Raw genomic sequence first — 21,081 nt, 5'->3', positions numbered from 1 at the left:
ATCAGTTTATTTTCGAGATAAAATATTTTATAAAAAAATATGAGCTAAGCCGCACATTTAAAATCGCAGCGCTGCCTCTAATTACCAACCACATATTGAATGCTGTGTCAATCCATTAATTAATAATTTTTTTAATGAACAAAATTATCGACCAAAGTACTCGATGTGCTTTTTCTATGACACCTCTGATTTAGAACACCCCGAGTAAGTCCTAATATGATAACTGACTGACAAAAAAGGCTTAAAGCTTGAGAAAAGTTACGTTAATTATTACGGCTTCAAATTAGCTTACGCGTGATTAAGAAAGAATAATTAAAGAAAATATCCGGTTATATACATACTTTTTACTGGTTTATAAAGTTATTATAACTCACCAACATAGCTAGAGCTAGAGGAGTACTGGTACACCGATTTATTTGAGGCTGCGATGATAATATTATATGTTCGTTAACATTTTTTACAACTTTAACACTTATATTAAGCTGGAATCAATACAAATTTTGATGTTGACAAAAGTCCTTGAACAATCTTATAAAAACAAATACCCTAAAGAGCAATGTTGTAGTAATAGTTGGAAAACAATTAGATTCTTTAGATGGTTTATTTGAAGGTATGGAATATGATTTTGGATATTGAACAACCGAATACTAATAACTATCAAGATAATATAATTATCAGAGCCCATAAGAAAGCAGAGCTTACAAAAGATAAGTGCATAATCTATACAGATTTACAGCATACAAAGATTAAAAAATAAGATTAAAAATTGTGTTAGAGTATACTATGCCAGGATATAACATACTTATTGTAATTTTTGTTTTAACATTTTATTTACATTGTTTGTCTCTGTATCTTACTTACATATATTTTTGTATATTTCATTGTATTTAATTTAATTTCATAATTTTAATTATTCTAAATTACTTATCAGCTCTGGTGAGTTATATAAACTGAATGAAATAATAAATCATAAAGCTTCAGATCTTATATTATCAACTTATTTCACAGTTTCTCTTATCATCATCTCAAAATTATACTATCTTAAAAATGCATGACATTTCATTTAAACATCTACTATTTGTTAATCTTCTGAAAAACCTGAAAAATCAGAATCTTATAGGGACAAGTATATAAATATGACTATTTTCTGTTCTTATCTTTGCTATGATCTTCAAACAAGTTCCTATAACATGTTATTTAACCTTTTTTATATTAATCTATAAAGTTAGTGTCATAAAATTATACTTTTTTAATATTTTTAATCAAGTAAGACATTTAATGATTCTTGATTTTTGCACATAATTCGACTTAGCGACACTAACTCGAGGGGTTTTTGCCTCTTAAACTTTCGTGTAAGTCCACTGTTGTACCAAACCGTTTAATATCTTCGATGATTATTGGCACACTTAGGTTTTTCTGATTATCCTCATTTCTAATATAATATATACCAAGTCTGGATCATAATAGATTCCATACTGCCATCAAAATGTGTTTATATAATAAAAATTTATTGTGTATTAATAATTTAGATAGTTGTCCTAACAACCACCGCATTTTTTAGACCTCATAGAAAATTCTGCTGCTTTCCCTTTAATATACTCCATCCCTTTGCTCATAAATATTGTATACCAAATAGTTCTTTCTCGTATTTATATAAAGTAGAGTTTTTATATTAAATAAAGCAAGAAATTCTATTTCTACTTAGCCAGACAGCCCACTCATAGAAATCGATACATCTTAAAGAAAACTCGTTTAATTTTTTTTTTGGTAAATAAATAGATCGTTGTAATACATGATAAAATTTGTCGTACAATTACATGGAAGTAAATTTAATCCTATACGAAAAAAAAAGTTAATAGTGTATGGCGTCACTTTACAACGCTCCGCGGTTGGTATTGAACAATTTATCAAAGTGACAAGGAAAATGTGCGTGAAAATCACCATTTTATACGCAATTTTGTTCGCGTATATGTCAGCTCTGTTCCCGCATTACTAACGAAGTTTATACCATAAGTAAAACACGTGTTTCTTTCATTTACAGCAATTTTAAAATCGCTCTGCAAGGAATTCCTCAACTTTAACGTGTCCTCGATCCTCTACCTCATGAACTACGAACAATACGGCAGGAGTACGGCGTCCGCGCAGTATTTCCTGCAGTTGGCGGGCTACCTAGGCATCCCTGTCATCGCCTGGAATGCGGACAATTCCGGACTGGAACGTCGGGCCTCTCAGTCATCTTTGCAGCTGCAGCTGGCGCCATCCCTCGAACACCAGACGGCAGCTATGCTAAGTATTTTGGAAAGGTAAGCGTATAGCTAATTTGCTTAGTTCAGATTTGCAACTGAACCGACAGAATTTATAACATAATTTCGTATTTTTTGAACTAATTGTTTTTAAAATAACCGTTAAAATATATTTATTCTGTAGCGAAAGTAATAAAGTTCATGTTAAAGAACTTTAGGAATTACTATTTTTGTGATATGACTTTTTTTTTAAATACACTTTTTATTACACATCCACAAAACATCAGGTTGCATAAAAATTATTGTTATACCATTCAATGTTATGACAAAATATTCACATTTACTACAATTCTCATCCATCTGTCGTTATTTGAAAAGAAATGGCAGTAAAAACTTTGAAAATGGCAAGAAGTCGCAAAATTTTCACGATAGTGTAATGGAAAAACATTCTTGTCACTTGGATTAATATATGTATCAAAGATATATCTCAAAATTTATGTATTTAAAGGTAAAATGAATGAGAATTAATGTTAAATTGCTATAGAATATATAGCTTTTTAGAAATGTGATATAGAGGGAAATCGTCTAATTATTTGAAAACATTTTTTTTCATTATATACTCTAGAAAATAAAGCCTCTGCAAAAATTATTGTAATATCATTCGAATCAGCGTTAAATTATTTATAATGTCTGTTATTTTTATTAGCCTGTCGTTATTTTAACCCAAATGGCAACAACAAGAATTACAAATGATAAAAAACACAAATTTTTAATAAAAATCTGATGATGATCTGAAACACAAACTAATGATTGCATAACAATTACCATACTACCATTCGATTCGCCATATAATTTTTTATAATCCTTGTAATTTTCATTAACTTGTGCTTATTTCAATATTATATTATATTAGATAGAGATAAATCTCTCGAAATATATGTATTTTGGTATGAAAGAAACGAAAATCCAAGTTAAATTGCTGTAGAATCTATACTTTTTAAGATATGTGTCATAAATCAAAATCCACTCATTTTTTGAAAATACATTTTTCGTTGTATAACTTAAGAACTAATGATTGCATTACAATTATCATACTACCACTCGATTCAGCATAAAATTCTTTATAATCCTTGTAATTTTTATTAACCTGTGCTTATTTCAATAGAAATGGTAAAAAAAATCTTGAAAAGGGCAAAAAATTACACATTTTCACGATTATATATATGGAAAAAGTGCTAAAAAATTTCACATCTCAGATAAAGATAAAATTCTCGAAATATATGTATTTTGGGTTGAAAGAAACGAAAATCCAGGTAAAATTGCTGTAGAACCTATACTTTTTAAGATATGTGTCATAAGTCGAAATCCACTCATTTTTTGAAAATACACTTTTCGTTGTATAACTTAAAAACTAATGGTTGCATTACAATTATCATACCACCATTCGATTCAGCATAAAATTCTTTATAATCCATGTAATTTTCATTAACTTGTGCTTATTTCAATAGAAATAGTAGAAAAAAACTTGAAAAGGGCAAAAAATTACACATTTTCACGACTATATATATGGAAAAAGTGCTAAAAAATTTCACATCTCAGATAAAGATAAAATTCTCGAAATATATGTATTTTGGGTTGAAAGAAACGAAAATCCAAGTAAAATTGCTGTAGAATCTATACTTTTTAAGATATGTGTCATAAATCGAAATCCACTCATTTTTTGAAAATACACTTTTCGTTGTATAACTTAAAAACTAATGATTGCATTACAATTATCATACTACCATTCGATTCAGCATAAAATTCTTTATCATCTTTGTAATTTTCATTAACATGTGCGTATTGCAATAGAAATGGTAGAAAAAATCTTGAAAATAGCAAAAAATTACACATTTTCACGAATATATGTATATGGAAAAAGTGCTAAAAAATTTCACCTCTTAGATAAAGATAAAACTCTCGAAATATATGTATTTTGGGTTGAAAGAAATGAAAATCCAGGCAAAATTGCTGTAGAACCTATACTTTTTAAGATATGTGTCATAAATCGAAATCCACTCATTTTTTGAAAATACACTTTTCGTTGTATAACTTAAAAACTAATGGTTGCATTACAATTATCATACTACCATTCGATTCAGCGTTCACATTTTCACGACTATATGGAAAAAGTGCTAAAAAAATTCACCTCTCAGACAAAGATAAAACTCTCGAAATATATGTATTTTGGGATGAAGCAAACGAAAATCCAGGCTAAATTGTAGAATCTATACTTTTTAAGATATGTGTCATTAAGATATATGTCTGATCAACACATGTTTAGTCAAATAATTGAAGACCGTGCAAGGAGATATGGTTTCACAATTGATCCAATTTCTTGTTTTTAATTGACATAATTAAAATGACAGAACCAAACCATAATAAATTATAAATATAATTCTCTACCATTATTTTATTACTGATGCTAATTATTATTAACCATAAACAGTCAAATAGGGTACGAATTTGTGGTAAATAACCGAGTTACACGTAAACTGTCTGTCGTAATATTGTTGTTTAACATTGGTCTGACCTTCACGATTTTAACGCTAGACATTTAATAACATTGAAATGCGTATACCGTTAATCTGGATAATAGTATTTAAATGCCACGAAGGGGTATTATCTAGAAAGACAATAGCGTCTGCCATTTTAGATATTTCACAAAAGCGTCGATGCTTGTTTTCTATTAATATTTTAGTTTATTAATCGTACAATATGAATAATAAAATTATAATAACTCGTCTACTAATTAAAAAAATATATCATAAATCAAAACCAGCAGCATTCAGTGGAAGTCAAATAAAATTATGATCATTAAATGTTGGATTCACATGGATCTCGAAACACTTGGTATTTTCATTAGAACCTGGTTTGTGTAGAAGTGTTTTTTGGCACTTCCTAATAGATGACTTTAAACTTGAAGGTGCAATGATGCTACGATCGCTTATTTGAATAGTAACAGCGCAATGGACATTCTAGATATATAGTTAATGTTATACTTTTTGTTATATCAATGATACAGAACGGTACCATGTCCCATCGGTTTGTTATAGACTTATCTCTCTAAAACTGTCTTAATTGTATAAATTTGACTTCAAAATAATCTAAAATTGCTTCTAGTAATTATAAATTGATAGTTTAATTGTTTCAAATGGCACTGTCAACAGTTATTCATGAATAGTCAATATGCGCTATTAAAAGTTATTAGAGTATATTCAAGCATAGAAGACGATCTCCCATATAAAAGCTTATGACTAAATTATGACTATGACTTCATAATAATAACAATATAAAGGCTTTTTAACATTTCAATTTTAAATAAAATAAAAAACTGTATCTGATTAGACGATTGGCTGAAATATACTAGGCATTTTGTATTATACTGGAATAATTGAAGGCATTAAATATTATGTATAGCAATAAATATTAATAAATATTTCATTTCAATTAAATTCACACAATTTTGTTCCTTAAGAAAACAATTCAATTAACCTCTGAAGATGCAGACTCATCTGTTGCCATATAATCTATATAGAAACAAATGTTTCAACTTATTCCATTTCAATTTTAGAATCTCACAACTTTCATCGTCTTAAAATATCGTATTAGTATTGGGGCCATGGTTTCTTTTCTAAATAGTAAAGGATCTATGAACAAGAATAGACTGTGCATTCCAATTCAATGTACATGGACCATATTGAAAGGCTTACTATTTAAATTACAGCTAGGAATTGCAACTTTATTAAGCTATATTCTTCGACATCTGGGTCTATATATATCATCCAGCCTCAAATGCAGTGAATAAACCCTTTCCTGTTCAAATAAGATCTTACAAGAAATTTTCATCCGTTTCTCATTGTTGACTCTTAAAAACGATTTCTGTCTAAAGGCATAAATCCATAGAAAACTGCATCATATTGCAACCTTCACACCCTGTAACAGAACATCTTTGTTTCAGTTTTCTCTTAAACATATCATTGTTATCTTAAATGCTCCAAAAATTGCTTGATAAAACAAGCTGTTAATTACAAGCTACAAAACCCTTCTATCAATTGTACTGATTTAATACCCCTCTGGTGTTTCTGAAGCATATACAATGATGGTTCCAAGGTTATCTGGCAATTATTTTTCATTAAGACCAAGATAAAAAAACAGAAGTTACCGTTATTATAAATTGCTAGTTTTGATGATGAATTTAAATGAGTAGAATATTGAAGGGATTTTGTATTCACTGTATTCATCTGATTTCATCCCAAGCTATTAGTATTTGTTGATAAATGTTAAAATATGATTATTTTGGCTTCAAGAAATGCGTTGGATAATTTCTGGAACGCCTATTTTGTTTTTTTATCCCTATTTTAAGACCCATATATACATATATATCTATAATAAAAGTGCTGAACATTTGCAGCAAACCTTGTTTTTTATGATGTATAACATCGCTGAGAACTAATGGGAAATATAAACAATATATCATAATAATGTTTATTTATACCTCAGATAAATATTCATTTATTTTTTGACTACACCGCTAACAATTTTTCTTCCTGCTCCCCGGAGAAATGACGCCTGACCGTTTTCCCGATGCCAGCTAAAGCCCTACGTCCAACACAAACGCTCGCAAGTTTCCAACAAACTACACAAATACATAAACTTTACGCGTAGCGTTTTACTTCTTTTTTTTCTGCCTCCCCTCGTCCCTGTTTCGGCCTACTTTTATTTACAGCCTGCCCGCCCCAGAATCAGCTCGAAATCCGGACGAGGCGCATTTAGTATTGAAGACGAACGAGGCCAGGGACTCCCCCCTGACCGGTATCCAGGAAATCGTTTACTTTCGATCCTCTGTAGGTGAATTTGTTGACGGCTCTCGCCAGAAAAATATTCGAGGCTGAAAAATCTCACCCTCCTGGCCAAGTTTCCACGTTTAACAGCTTTATTAGTAACCAAAACAAACTTTCTTCTTTTCCTATTCATTTTTATAATGTAATACGTCCCTATTTTTAACAGCAAAAAATATTTTTTGATGAAATATATATCGTATATATCCTATCCTCTTGAAAATTATGAAATATAAACCAAAATTATATAATAAAAAAGCACTGAGCTAAGTCGAGTCATTCCAGTTCAAATTTTTTCGAAAGAATAATCATATTCATGGACCTAGCCTACAGAGACAATATAGTCAACCAATCTACAAATAATGACATTTTCATTAAGATGATGAGGTGATGTTCTTGGTGCCCAGGGATATTTGTTTATATACATCATCATTGTATACCTAACACGTTCAAACTAAGTTATAATTGCAATGGGCAAACAATCATTTAACAGTAAATGTGCCATCAACAAGCAATCGTCAATTATTCAATAATCCTTGCTCAAAAATATTAGCGAAGCTCAAAGAGAATTACTTTATCCCCAACCTATTAATTGAGGCTTTTCCTCAATTTTTCTTCATTAATATGAAGATCGATCTTCATAATTATTCCTTGGCAAGAAATCTAATTGCTAAATATAAAATAAAATGCTATAGACATTATTTCTGATATCTTTATTTCAGATATAAATGGCACCAGTTCTCTGTAGTCACCAGTTTAATAGCAGGCCACGACGACTTCATTCAAGCCGTTCGAGAACGAGTATCTTTCATGCAGGTATCATATATATCACATAATCATATTAAGACAAATAATATATAACAATGTTTTAGGACCGTTTCAAGTTTACCATACTGAACGCTGTCCTGGTGGCGAACAAAGGAGATCTAGCCGCATTGGTGGATTCAGAAGCTCGCGTGATGTTGTTGTACTGTACCAGAGAGGAAGCCATAGATATACTGACTGCAGCCAGTGATTTGCATCTGACTGGAGAGAACTATGTGTGGGTCGTGACTCAAAGTGTTATCGAAAGTGCCTTCCAAGCACCATATCAGTTTCCAGTAGGGATGTTGGGTAAGTCTTTGCATATTTATCTTTTGTTTCAACTTTTATTTGATCTATATCTAAGTACTTTATTTTAAAGCTGATAAATATATGTTAATAGATTTTTTTATAAATAAATTATGTTCAGTAACTTTTATGTTGCACAAGAAATTAATAAAATTTCTATTAATGTACCTTTATTTAAAAATAAACTAAAACTTAAAAAAATATTTTAAATAAAAAAATTATCTATAATTTACCTATATATGGTTACAATAACAATTTTCCATTTATACTTTTTATTTTACGAAAATTGCTCTACAATTTTCAATAATATATCGTTACTAAAGTGGATATTGGAGGGAAAATATTCAAAAATAGCCAATATTTATGGTTATATGCACGGAATATAATGCCTAGCATTTCCTAAACAATTTATTTTATGAATATTTGTCCTTTCAGTATAAAATTAGGTAAACAATTTCACATAAGCGTTTATATTTACAGTAAATCTATTTATTTATACTGCAGATATAGAGAAAAATATGAAAATTACTGGAAATTGTTATATTTTTTTGCTATATGTTATTAGTTGTGAATCATACCTTAATAATCTAAAAATTCGTTCAAGTTGTTATTGTTTTTGTTGAAAAATTTCAAGTTTATTTGCCAATATATATATATATATATATATATATATATATATATTGTAAAAAAAATATAATGATTATGTTAGAATCAACGTTGTTTAAAGTATACAGAGCAGCTAAATCCATCAAAATTAATTCATAGTCCACAAAACACAGTGGTATGTTCATTTAAAAAAGACAAAGGGTTTGAAAATGCTGCCACTTTGATCGATAGCTATTTTCTACAAATGAATACACGATTTCTCTTTTTCTCTTACGTTCTATTCGACCTAAATATGACTAAAGCCATTAAAAATCTAACACAAGAACCTTTCCCGGTTTTGTAGTGAATGGACGTCGACCACTATAACGAATAATTGAAAATCGAGTCAAACGAACTCGTTCCTGCTGCCCTAAATGGAAAATAGAAAACGTCTTCTAAAAGGCAGTGCTTCGCAGCCTATTAAAATGCAAAATGATTCTTTTATTTCCCCTTTTTAATAGCGTCCATTTTTATTGTTAACTGCCTGATCTTTCTTCCACATAAGCTGACAGGGAAAGTGTTTTTCGTATTCCTTTATAGACAGTGGAATAGATTACATTTTATTCATTTACTCTCTATTCGACTATATTTCTGTTCATTCTGTATTGAAGGTAGTTTTTAGTTTAACAGAAATCGAACAAGGGAGGCTCCACTAGGGAGTAGATTCACTATCAGCTCTTTTACTGTATTTTTGCTTCAGTTTCACCCACCTCTCCATCACACGCACCTTCGCCAGCTCCCCTCGGAATGTTTTTATCGGCCTGCTTCGAGGATAATTTCGTGAATTATTCGACATAACTCTCTCCTCCAACGGAACGATATTTGAGCGATGCATCCTCCCGAATTTGTATTTATATTTTCTCCCGGTTCGAAATTTTATTAGGCCGTGCCATCGCCCATCTGGAAAACCCCATAAACAACAGTCTGACGGGACCGAGATCGGAATATTTTAGCGTGAGGGGGTGAAAAATGGCTCGTCGAGCGAGACGGGGAGGGGCTGGATGGAGGGAACCGGATAAATTAAACATAAGCTCGGGATGAAAGAAACAGACGATTTAATACGATATCCAGCAGATGGAATTATTGTTTTTCGTATATTTAATAATTCAATTCTTGGAATGCATTGGTTTTTAATTTAAAGCTACGAAAGAAACAGGTAATATTTTTAAATACAGCTAGAATAGTTTAAGTTACGTTAAGCTGCGAAGTACTTGGTGCAACGATCATAAAACCTTGACACTTAGTGATTAGAAGAAGATCCTGTGATCTGGACTACCTATTTCCCACAGTCAAGTATGGTGGGGACTCCATCATGATGAATATTTGGGTATGAGGAAGCTCTGTGCAAAGTGGGATCCGCGCGAGCTCACTTTTGACCAAAAAAAACGACGAGTTGATGATTCAAATCAGTGTTTGAAGATGATCGAGCATAATAAAGGCGAGTTTTGCGTCGATATGTGACACTGAATGAAACATGGTTCCACCATTTCACTTCGAAGTCCAATCGACAGTCATCCGAGTGGACTGCACACGATGAATCCGCTCCAAAGCGTGGGAAAACGCAACAGTCGGTTGTCAAGGTTATGACGTCTGTATTTTGAATAATTTTCACTGACAACCTTGAAAAAGGAAGGATCATCAACAACAACTATTACATGGCGTTATTGGACCATTTGAAGGATGAAATTGCCAAAAAAAACCGGACGCATCTAAAGAGAAAGATAGTGCCGCTTCACCAAGATAATGCACCGTGTCACAAGTCAGTGAAAACGCTGGCAAAAATCCATGAATTGGGCTTCAAATTGCTTCCTCATTTACCACATTCTACAGATCTGGCACCCAGCGACTATTTTCTTAGATCTCAAAAGAATGCTCGCCTGGGAGAAGTTTTCGTCGAATGAAGAGGTCATCGCCGAAGCTGAGGCCTATTTTGAAGCAAAGGACAAATGGTACTACAAAAATGGTATCGAAAAGTTAGAGAATCGCTATAATCACTGTATCACCCTTGAAGGAAATTATGCTGAATAAAGAAAATTTGCTAAAAAAATGTGTTTTACTATGGTAGGCCGGAGACTTTTCAATTGATCTGTTATATGTTGACTCCCTCAATGATGAAGTTCTTACTATGACTAGCACTTTGCTGCCAAAAACTACCATGTTCTGAAATGATAGTGCGTTCATAAACATAGCCAAAAAAGTTCGACATCTTCCCTGGTTAGCACAATGACCAGGAAAATTCAATATGGAAAATTTTGAAGCATAGTGTGAGAGGTATATTTCCATATCCGAGATCATTGAAGGAATTGGCGGATGTTAAATTAAGCGCGCAGTCGCAATAATTTTATTGTACTTTATATATTTAAAGTCTCATTTTTCTAACTAGAGTTTATCTGGACTGGACCTACTGTTTAACGTGGGCTCCGAACCACGGTCATCAGCATTAAGTCTACCGACTGGCGAGTGACCAACTAAGAAATCATTCCAGAAGACATCCAGTCTTACCAAGCCATTTCCTATTTTTATTTTTAATTTTTTCGCCCAGAAATCCGCGAAAAAGTACAATAGTTGCGGAATATTAGTTTTACTAGGAAGATGGAAAAAGGTGTTCGATCATCGGTTAAAAGATATAAGAATAAATTTTCTTTAAAAACGAATTTTCTTTTTCCTCACTCCATCAAATAACAGCTTATCATATACAATCCGATGTAGACTCCGTATTCATCATCATAAATATATATAAGTGCACCATAGCGTATGAATAAACAAATTAAGAAACAAAATTAATATTAATTAGACCGACCGCGCCCTCCCCCTGTCCCTCAGAATTAAAAAACGGCCGAAGGAAAAACACATTTTTCATCTGACATTAGGCCCGACAGTCCGGGTCCGAGGGTTTCCCCTTCTGCATGGCACCAGCCGAAATTAATAAATTCAAATTTCTTATCTGGAGGTTGGCGAAAAAAAAGTGTTTTGTGTCGGTTTTCTAAAGCTGCTATTTTAATACTAATTGGTTTGGCCTTGTTTTAAAGCAGCGAAATGAAGTGGGTGTGAATTAATAATCTGCCGCTGAAGCAGTTTCACTTTTCGTTAAAATTTAACACCGAAATCAATTTTTTTTTCTTTCTAAATTTATGTCGACTGAAAAATTCTCGACTCGTCCGACGACGTTCGAAACATATATCATAGGGAATAGACCGAATAATATGAATATCTGACGTACATACAGTATTTATTTATTAATAAGAACAACAGCTTTTAAAAGTTTCTTACCAAATGTTTTCCCATTCTTGTCCACCAATGTCTCACTGATAATTGGGATAGAAATCTAATTCTCACTATCTGCTCTAAAACTGTTCATAATACTGCACTTATATTGAGATGTTGCGATTTGTATGGAAGCAGTGTTGCCAAAATGTAGCAACATGTACTGTATTTTATGAGTAGACAATTTGTATTTCTTGCATTAGATTTCATATTTTTCAGTTCTTCTATTGTTCGTATAAACCAGAAGTGATAAATAGAGCTTTAGGTGTGAACATGAAAAAGAATATATGAGATTTAAGGTTTACTTCTTGAGCTTGAGCGTCTTCTAATCTGCATACGATATGGCAGTATATCATGTTCCATGTTGCCAATACTGCTTGAATTTGCTTTTGCTGAGACAGAATCCATGGAAACGACTATATACACAAAAAGCATATATATTCACATGGAGGCAATGTTACCAGAGTACAATTTTTGATAAAATTAGATTTAATCACTGTATTATCCCTAATGAATTTATCATATCTGCAAAAGGCTTACTACTAATTATTTCCTCATCATCCATTCTAACCAAATACTCATGTATATTCTGAACAATTACACGTATGGTATATTCAAACTAGCAGTAACTCACCTCATCTCAATTTTTGACGTCAAAACGTCTCAATTTTGCCGTATTTACCTTTGACAATTTACGGATTTGAGTTTATTTTAGCTTTGATATATAACAACATTCTAATATAATTTAATAAATTGAAACAAAAATATTATAAAATATAATTTATTTTTACCTTATACTAGATCGAATGCACTAAACGCACTTAAACTACAGTTAATGAAACAGCCACAATAGTTTGCAGGTTAGAGTTATTTTAAATTATATTTCCTCTTCTAAACAACCTAGTTAATAATTGTACATCTTTGTAATGAACTTTCTCCATTAGAGAATTTATTTACCTTTTTATGTTTAGCTATTGTTTCCTTCCTTGCTGTGTTTTTTTGTCAAGTCATTCTGATATTATTTACATTATGTACATTTTCACTGCACCCTAATACATTTGCCATATCTGCGAAACAGTTAGTATTCATTCTCTCATCGTTTATTTTAATCAAACACTTATATATATTCTGAAAATAATACACATATCTATGCACATAAATATTTTACACTCTATAATATGTTTTTCCAGAGTTATCCTATTTTAATTATATGTCCATCTTTAGTCATTTCCACTCTTGTCACCTTGTCTCGGTATTGTGAATCATAATCATACATCCTGAGAGTTTTATTAACTCATTGCCACATTCTGAGCCACTACTTCAGTCAATAACTAAGCTGTTAACTTCCAGCTTGTAGCATGTACAATATGGAGCAAAAGTCCCGCTACCATTGACGCAATTTCCGCAATAATTGAACGATTATTTTCAGTAAAAATTGTCACTATTTCTGCTCATTCGTGGCATGTAATTATCCACAATAAAAATTTGAACGTCTACATAACACAATGGTTAAAGCGAAACTGAGCTAAACGTCACATAACCAAGATCAAAATGCAGTCAAAATGATGGCGGGACTTTTGCCCCCCTTAGTGTCAAATCAAAATGGTAGCAGGTCTTTTGTCTCTCCTTATATATTTTGCCCGACTTGCATGTCTATTGTAGTTATTCTTTGACATATCCCATAACAATTCGATTATATTGATTCTGCAATGATAGAGAGGAAGGCCCTCTGTGGCCATATTATTCATTACTGTTTCACTCTTTAACATGGTGTCTTCAAAACCTAATTTATGTTTGCTATAGTTTTGTTTCTTTACACTATTTTTATTAGTGTCTTGTTAAGGATGGCCTAATGTTCTATTTTACAATACACAAATGAAAGTTCACAAATTGTACGTAAATTGGAACAACAAGTCCACTCTAATTTTATTATATGTTTTCAAAAATTGTATTATTTTAAACTCAATGTCTACAAGTTGCATTGGACATCTTCGGGGGTTCAAATTATACTATTTAAAGCCTATGTTTCCTAACAGTTTTTGAATAATGATTGGTGACACAGTCTAGCGTATCTTGTAGTATTCTGTCTCATTTTAACTAGAATAACTAAGAGTTTAAAATGAATTTCAACTCAACGGTTAACTGCGTGGACTAAGAGTTTAGCTCGCCGACAGTAACGTACTACGATAGGATATTGCTGGGGCTAAAGCTTGTTTAAAAAAGTTTATTAAATAAATAATTATATTCGTAAAGATTAAGTGAGTGTGTCGAATATCGCTAAATAACACAAGAGTATTGGGGCGGCTATAAATAATTTAAAAATCGAGTTTCACAGTTTCACTTGTGCAGTATTCGTGCAATATATCCGATACCATGTATGACGTGCTTTCACTGTTCTATTGGAAAGACTATAACTTCCCCTCCCCACCGAAACAAAAGCCCGTTTCGAATGGCATCAACATCGTCTTCGTAGCCGAATTAAGTATATTTTTATATCACACCCATTAGGAAAAATAAACACTCCGGGAGAAGAAAAACAAAGAGCAAGTAAATAAAATTAAACATTTACTCACCTATATAAGCCGTTAGATTTTACATCTCCGTTATTTCGTTTTCCTTTAGGTCGTAGTTGGCGGCGGGGGAAGAAACGACCGGTAAAAAATGCGAATCGCTCGATTATCTTTCTCTATTTCCAGGTCGGGCGCCTCCCGTAACGGCCGATCTCTTTGTTATGTATGACGTCGTCGTTTCGCGTCGGAACCGAGGGGGCCGAACCTGGCAATTTGCATGTAAAAATTCCAGAGATTATAACGGCAAAAAGAATGAAAAGGACGAAATGGAATAGGCGGAGGCCGGGCTCTTTAGATAAATAGATGTTATGTGACTGAAAAATCGTATGTATCTCATTGTTTGCGACTGTTGGATGTAAGGATGCATAATAATTCGTTACGATAATAAATGGGACACGGATTGTGCATTAGTAAACGCCAAGCGGTCATTTTATTTTATTAGAGATGGCGTAATGTATACGAAGGTGATGCCAGAACCATTTATATTAGATACAAGAGACGTATTTTTCCATTATTTTTTAACAAGTAACATTTTTTTCAATATAATATGTTTTTAAAAACATAGTTCTTTTCTTTTTTCCACCTTTCCTGAGACTGATTATTTATTGTGAGAGTTTGAGTGGTAGTTGAATCTAGACATTTGAAAAATTATTTCTTTTCATTGTCTTCAAAGCTGGACTACAAGAATTTACCATATTTTTTCTAAATTTCAATTATTTTGATGACATGGAATCTGAAATATTTTTCTTGAAACTACTAGGCACAATTATAACATGATGTCTCAAGTTTTACCGAATCTATTCATGTTCAATTTAACGTGTATATAGACTATAAATAGTATATTTCTAGATTTGTATAGTATATTTTTTGGAGTTTGTAATTATAGATCCAAATCCAAGTGACTACAAGTCATACTATTAGATACTAAATACTAAATACAAAACTATATATCAAGTCACGTCATTTTTTGTTTCAGTCCGTGTAAAACTCTATTAACAGTGTAAAGTTCTGGAATTTTTCTCCCTTTGATTCAAAAAAAGCAATATGATCAAATATCAAGATAAAACCACGAAATCATAATAATCATTTGAAAAATAAAGCAAATAATAAAGAAAGGCGAATCATATATCTTTAAATTATGAATACCATAGTGAAAATACTATTATGAAGATAATGTGATTTTCAAACCAAATAATAACAAAATTCCTTAATTAGTATAAGTTATTTTATAAGATTCAGTTTTTTCTTATAACAAATATCAGTTGCCGTTTTTCTTGCTATTTTCTATAACGATTTATTAAATTGTTTTCGTCGAATATGTCCAAAAAATATATCCAATAGAGTATTTATATATATCCAAACGAAAATGGGGTTGTAATTAACTGAAATTTAATATAATTCCCAAGATTGCCTCTGTGTACTTCATCCTATTATATTATAAGTAAATTTCTTATCTCAAAATATAATAACGTTGTTACCGCAACTAGCAGAAAACGATAATACTATCATTGCCAATTACCTACCTTCCTTTTACACCCTACTGTGGCCGGAGCTTTCCCCCGGAATTTTGAATTAAATAAATAATTAACAAAAAACTCGCAACTAATTAGCAATTCACTTATTTACTTATTCATAATTTTTTACTTAAGAAATTAGGAGGGATCCGAGGCTTCGAGGGAGTTTTCCTCAATTCTCCTCTTGTAATGTTTGTTGGTTCCTCTTAATAATTTATAGATCGTTCCCAAACAGAAGAAGAAAGATGAAAAAACACGGGATTTATTTCGCCTTTTTTTAATCGCATTTATTTCAAACATTTCTCGTTCTTTCTGGTTGTGACTAATTAATTTATTAAATCGAGCTTTGGTCACGTCGATGTCGAATTATTTATTTGTAACAAGGCTCCGTGGCTCTATACAACGAAATTATGGAATTTCGAATTGAATCGTCGGCAAATCTCATTGATATTCTAGGAGCAACGATTTGTTATTGATGAACAGCAACAAATATTTAACTCGATGCTTTAGTTGCTTTATTCTGTTGTAAACTTGTATTTGTATTTGATAAAATTTGTTGTAATTTTAGTCGGATATCTTTATTACGAGTAATTGTATGCGTTTTTTTTATAACTATAGTCGCTTCTCTAATCTCGTTTAATTTATAAATATATTGTGAAAACTATTTTTGCAAAACTCTCTCAATAATTTATAATTCTACAGTATTTCTACTTTTAGTCCAGAAACATCAATATAATAATATCACATAATATTAAAGTCACAAAATCGTGTAATGTAATATCGAATATAAAGCAAAAAAAATAAGAAAATCTTACGTCCTTAAATTACAAATGCCAAAAAATTATTATATTTTTAAAAATTACTATCCATCTCTAAACTTGACAAAATTAAGCAAAGATTGGCTATGAAGATTTGGTACTACCATTTTAATAATATCTCATTAAATTAAAATCCCAAAATCATTAAAACTAATTAAAAATAAGGTAAGAAAGAGAAAGGTCAATCTTACGTCCTTAAATTAAGAATACCACAAAAACATTATTTTATTTTTATAAATTACTGTCCATCTCTAGAATTGACAAAATTAAGCAAAAATTGGCTGTGAAGATTTGGTACTACCATTTTAATAATATCTCATTAAATTAAAATCCCAAAATCATTAAAACTAATTGAAAATAAAGTAAGAAGAAGAAAGGTGAATCTTACGTCCTTAAATTAAGAATGCCACAAAAACATTATTTTATTTTTATAAATTACTGTCCATCTCTAGAATTGACAAAATTAAGCAAAGGTATGCTGTGAAGATTTGGTACTACTATTTTAACAATATCTCATTAAATTCAAGTCACAGAATCGCTAAAACTAATTGAAAATAAATTAAGAAGAAGAAAGGTGAATCTTACGTGCTTAAATTGTGAATACTCTAGATTAGTGACAGGACCTTGCCTCGCTCGAATATCGTCTGTTAAAGTTCGTGCAAATATAAATACCTTTCTCAATATAATCAACAATACTACTACTATATGTATTACTTATGTACTTTTAACTTATATATGTAGTTTTTACTATTATATGTAGTATTGCATAACTTTAATAGATGAAACGTAGATACAATAAAAAAAACGAACCCTGTTATGTTTAAAATGTCCCCTCAGCAATATTCAATACGACTAAAACTAAGTACTGACAAGAGCCTCTGATTTTATTTAAACAATTCTATTTAAATTTGGCTTGATATTCCAACGCGAATCCATAATTAAATGTTGACGAATATCAGAAATAATTCGATTTTATTTAAAGCGTTTTAAATAAATAAATATATATATATATATATATATATATATATAACATAATTTAATATAAATCAAAAGGTATATTTCAAATATTGTACGCGATATATAATTAGCAAAAACGTATTTTACGTAATATAAATCATCAGGAATTTTCAATTTGTTTTCGGTTTTCGGTGTAGTTTTGTATTATATTTGAAAGTAAGTTGAAAATAATTATAACAATTTGATTCTGGTAACACAAGGCATTTGGTAGTATATTATTTCGTAATATGCTTGAAATATATATTCTTATATCTAAAATTTCATAAAGTAGGTACATAAAAATAAAAAGCACGCAAAAGTGGTATATAAAATTATATTATCTCTGAACTAGGGAAGAAAATAAAGTTAGTTTTATTATTATGTGAATGTTGTTTCGCAAACAATGCCGAGTATGTTCGATTTTTTCACAAACGGCTTTTGTTGTCTTGTGATGTTCTTAAATTATTTGTATATATGTTCCGGAATAAGTTACTTTAGACGATGATGTAATGTGCTATAGCTTTTTCTTGAATTTCGATGTGGTAGGTTTACAATGAAGCAAGGTATTATGAAACAAGAAAACACAGGACATCTGCTATTTTCTTTAACAATGATCAATGCTTTCTAGTTGGAGCTATTGAAGCATTCGATTCTCTAAAATTGTATTTGTAAATACGACATTAAGGCTCTTTCCAATCTTTATATTGCCAAATCTTCTTTATTGCTTCAAGATTCTGATATATCTATCTGTAAGCTAAAAATACTGTAGATATGATGCTTAACATAAATTCTACGTGTTCCTAGTCAGATTAAAGCACGGCAATGACTTGACAGCTGAGGGACAAAATCAGTGAAACAGATTATAATGCTTGAAGATTCTTTATTTAAGATACAACGACCAGTAAAAGAAGAGAAGGTTTCAGTGTCCGAAGTCATAATTACTTGATAGATAGCCTGCTGTGATAGAACTTGATGAAAAGTTTTCCAAGTATTTAAAACCATTAAAAGAACTATTAAATTTATAACGATTATTTTTACTAAATAGATAATTGAAATAACATCTTAGAAACAGTTGAAGGAATAAAGCGAATGTTTGCCTAAAATTTACATTCAAAAACAATCAATATTTCAGCCTTTTTGGTAAAAGAAGATGTTTATCTACATATTTACCGATCATATACTGTTAAATAACATTTTCTTATTTTCCTTTGTGGCTACATCTTCCATGCTGTAAAAAATATCTCTATTTATTCTATTGTACTTTTTTCTTTAGAATTTAACCTTCATTGCACTTTATAATAACGAAAATGTCCATGATATTTGATAGAGTACATTATATTAATAGTATATCTATAAATATTAGAAATGTTGGGTTAAATTAGCTTATATCTACGTAACATATTATTAACAACTAATGTTTCTACGGTATTATCAATATTATATATGCAGCGATTCGTATGAATAATATGACTAATAATGTCCATTGTAGGATTCAGCGATGCATAATTCGTTCAGTGCCAATTATTTATCGTTATTTTAGAGCAAAAACAAAATTGGATCTAGAACAAACACCAAACTGATGTAATTGAAGGACGACACCATTAATTTTAATTTGTTTTTGCAGGTGTTCATTTTGATACTTCAAGTCAAAGTCTAGTGAATGAAATCACCGCAGCCATCAAGGTCTACGCTTATGGGGTAGAGGACTTCCTAGCTGATAAAGTGAACAGGTACAGATCTCTGACGACTCACCTGTCCTGCGAGGGTGCCGGGGTAGCTCGATGGGACACCGGCGATCGTTTCTTCCGATATCTACGTAACGTTAGCGTGGAAGCGGAAGCGGGACGTCCTAACCTCGAATTTACGCCGGACGGTGTCCTGAAAGCTGCCGAATTGAAGATAATGAACCTGAGACCGGGCGTTAGCAAGCAGTTAGTATGGGAAGAGGTAAGTTTTGGTATAATTTATTCGACCGGCATTATTTTGATAACAAATAATCATGAAAAATGTTGGAAAGTTAGTATAATTTAGGTTTTTATATCTCAAAATGGCTTTATATTAAAGATACTTAATTAGAAGTGATTTCAAATGACCACAATCGAAGTAACAAAAAGAACACGATACATAGAGAGAAATTCTGCAAGCGAAAAACTTTCGACAAAGATTTATTCTCAACATATATTTCTGAGCTGGAAACCGTGACGCTATCGGAGGAAAATGGGGAAATTTTTAACGGCAAACTTTCGTCCCCCCTCTGGGCACGTCGACGCTGGCGGAAAACTGAAACTGACATTAGGGTAGCCTGAGGGAAGTCTTGGATGCTGGACTGAAGGCGATTTTTTTCGCTTGAGTCGTTTGAGCGAAGCTCAAGGCAAGATATTCTTGTGATTTATATCAGTGACGCATCGCTGAGTATTAGTGTAATAATAAATGAGCCGGTTGGATTTTTATAAGGTCTGAGAAGAAGTAATTTCGGTTTTTCCTCATACATCTAGCAACATTTATTCATTGAAAATATATTATAAGGTAATTGCATCAATATCAGAATGGATTTGATCAGTTTCATTCTGGACATTTCGATAATAAAAAATACCCAATTGAATTCTTGATGCAATTCCTAAGTTTATCCCTACAGCATTAAACGTGGTTCACAAAAGGATTTTAAAACATTTACATAAAACAGAAAACCAAGGAAAACTTGATATAGTCTATCCAAAGTATTAATGAACTCACATTTTCTCGATACAGGACGTCAAAACGTGGCAATGTTGCCTAATTTAACTTTGAGGTTTTAAGCATTTCAGTTTATTTCAGATTTGATATATAACAAAATTCTAATATGAATAATATAATGAAACAAAAATGTTATAAAATATAATTTATTTTAACGTTATAGGTCATCAAATGTATATATTATCGAAGGACTTAAACTGCAGTTAATTAAACAGCCACAACAGTTAGTATATTCGAATTATTTTATTATATTTATATTGAACATTTTTATAAACTACTTATCTAAGCTTAGTCCACCTAATTTATAA

General features: G+C 31.2%; 1 protein-coding gene across 1 annotated transcript in view; it reads left to right on the top strand.

The window, feature by feature from the left end:
* Nmdar2 (glutamate ionotropic receptor NMDA type subunit 2) overlaps positions 1-21,081 on the top strand; it is a 261,917-nt gene that overhangs the window by 126,319 nt on the left and 114,517 nt on the right. The window contains exons 3-6 of the mRNA XM_076415791.1: positions 2,042-2,303; positions 7,846-7,939; positions 7,996-8,236; positions 19,665-19,987. Of these exons, the coding sequence (XP_076271906.1) occupies positions 2,042-2,303; positions 7,846-7,939; positions 7,996-8,236; positions 19,665-19,987 (920 nt within the window). The remainder of the gene's footprint in view (positions 1-2,041; positions 2,304-7,845; positions 7,940-7,995; positions 8,237-19,664; positions 19,988-21,081) is intronic.

This window comes from Rhynchophorus ferrugineus, unplaced genomic scaffold, assembly GCF_030347505.1.
Source record: "Rhynchophorus ferrugineus isolate W39M unplaced genomic scaffold, kcgeb_rfMv2 rfM10, whole genome shotgun sequence".
NCBI classification, from domain to species: Eukaryota; Metazoa; Arthropoda; class Insecta; order Coleoptera; family Curculionidae; genus Rhynchophorus; species Rhynchophorus ferrugineus.
Note: the sequence above shows the minus strand (reverse complement) of the source record. Positions and strands in the feature narration are given on the sequence as shown.